Source organism: Chaetura pelagica, unplaced genomic scaffold, assembly GCF_000747805.2.
Source record: "Chaetura pelagica isolate M959 unplaced genomic scaffold, ChaPel_1.0 scaffold493, whole genome shotgun sequence".
Taxonomy (NCBI): domain Eukaryota; kingdom Metazoa; phylum Chordata; class Aves; order Apodiformes; family Apodidae; genus Chaetura; species Chaetura pelagica.
The window spans coordinates 542,135-543,464 of record NW_009952696.1 but is presented as its reverse complement, the minus strand read 5'-3'; the positions used below and the strand labels follow the sequence as shown (position 1 = coordinate 543,464).

Genomic DNA, 1,330 nt, shown 5'->3' with positions numbered 1-1,330 from the left:
CAGCGCCCGCCCCGTGGGAAACGGGATCTTGGCGGGGACGGATCCTCCCCGGGGCGCCGGCGGCATCGGGGGGACACGCGTGGCACCAGCCCGGGCTGGGGGCAGCGGGGGGCCCGGGGGCCACGTCCCCCTCACCTGGCCGAAGTTCCAGGGGATGGAGGTGATATAGTCCCGGGAACCCTGGTAAATGAGCCCCTCCTGGGCCAGCACGTACTCGCTGCGCTCGTTCTCGTCCCGGAGGAAAACTGTGTCCTCTGTGGGGAGAGCGAGAACGTGGGATGGAGCCCTGCCCTGCAGCCCCTGCTCAGGACTCCAACCCCCGCATCTGGTGGGAAACGGGGCTGGAGCTGCTCCTATCTGAAAAAGCTGCTGGGGAATTCCAGCCCATTTTGATGTGAGCTGATGGGACATTTTTAGCGGGTTTGTCATTTTCTTTTCCATCCTTTCTGTCATTTCTCCCTTTCTTTCCACCCATTTGTTTTATGGAGTCAGGTCTTTTCCCAGGTGGGGAAATTTCCCTGGTGGGAGAAGCGAGCAGTGGAAACAGAGAGTGCTGGCTGAGGGCACAGCTGAAGCTCTTTGCTTGCACAACAGTTACTGCTGGAAAAATCACTATTTACTGGAAAAGTTCTCAGAAAAAAACCCAGGACACACCGGCGGTGCTGGGTCCAGCCCTGGGCGAGGCGGCAGCCCCGGGACAGCCCCTCGGGCAGGGAAAATGTGGAGAGATTAAAATCCTGGCAATTATCTGCTCGGCATCGTTAAAACCGGCAGCACCTGTCCTGCCTTCGATTGCCTGAATTTCTCTGAGCCTAGAGCACCAGAGCTGAGTTGGGGCAACTAATTAGGGCCAATTAAGGGCTTTTCCCCCGCCCATCCAGCCGGCCCTGGTTCCGGGGCTGCCCAGGGCTTTGCACCGGCAGAGGTGAGTTCCCGTGGGTACCGGGCTGTGGGGAGACAGGGCTGTGGGGAGACAGGGCTGTGGGGAGACAGGGCTGTGGCTGTCTGGGGCTCTGGCAAGAGGGCTGTGCCTGTGAGGGGAGGGGGGCAGGGGGAAAGGACACGGTGCTTGTGACCCTGACCTGTTGTGGGGATGTGTGGATGGCTTGGGGCACCTGGGGGCTGCGATGGGGAGAGACCCGAGGGGATGCCCTGTCCCGGTGGAGCTGGGGAGGGGGCTCAGGCTCCCTTCACCTGGGAACCCCCGGTCTTGGGGAGGTGCAAGGCCCACCTGGGTGCCAGGCGTTAAAGAGCAGAACGAAGTCCCCGAGGTGGTAGCTGCTACCCTGGTAGTCCGTGGAGGTCTCCAGGGTCAGGCTGTAGCGGCCGA

General features: G+C 61.7%; 1 protein-coding gene across 1 annotated transcript in view; it reads right to left on the bottom strand.

Annotated features, from left to right (window-relative positions):
* The window catches only part of TGM2 (transglutaminase 2), a 55,431-nt gene that overhangs the window by 9,441 nt on the left and 44,660 nt on the right, over window positions 1-1,330 (bottom strand). Inside the window, exons 5-6 of the mRNA XM_009994012.1 lie at window positions 1,232-1,330; window positions 136-254 (exon numbers count right to left, since the gene is read on the bottom strand). Coding sequence (XP_009992314.1) covers window positions 136-254; window positions 1,232-1,330 — 218 coding nt within the window. The remainder of the gene's footprint in view (window positions 1-135; window positions 255-1,231) is intronic.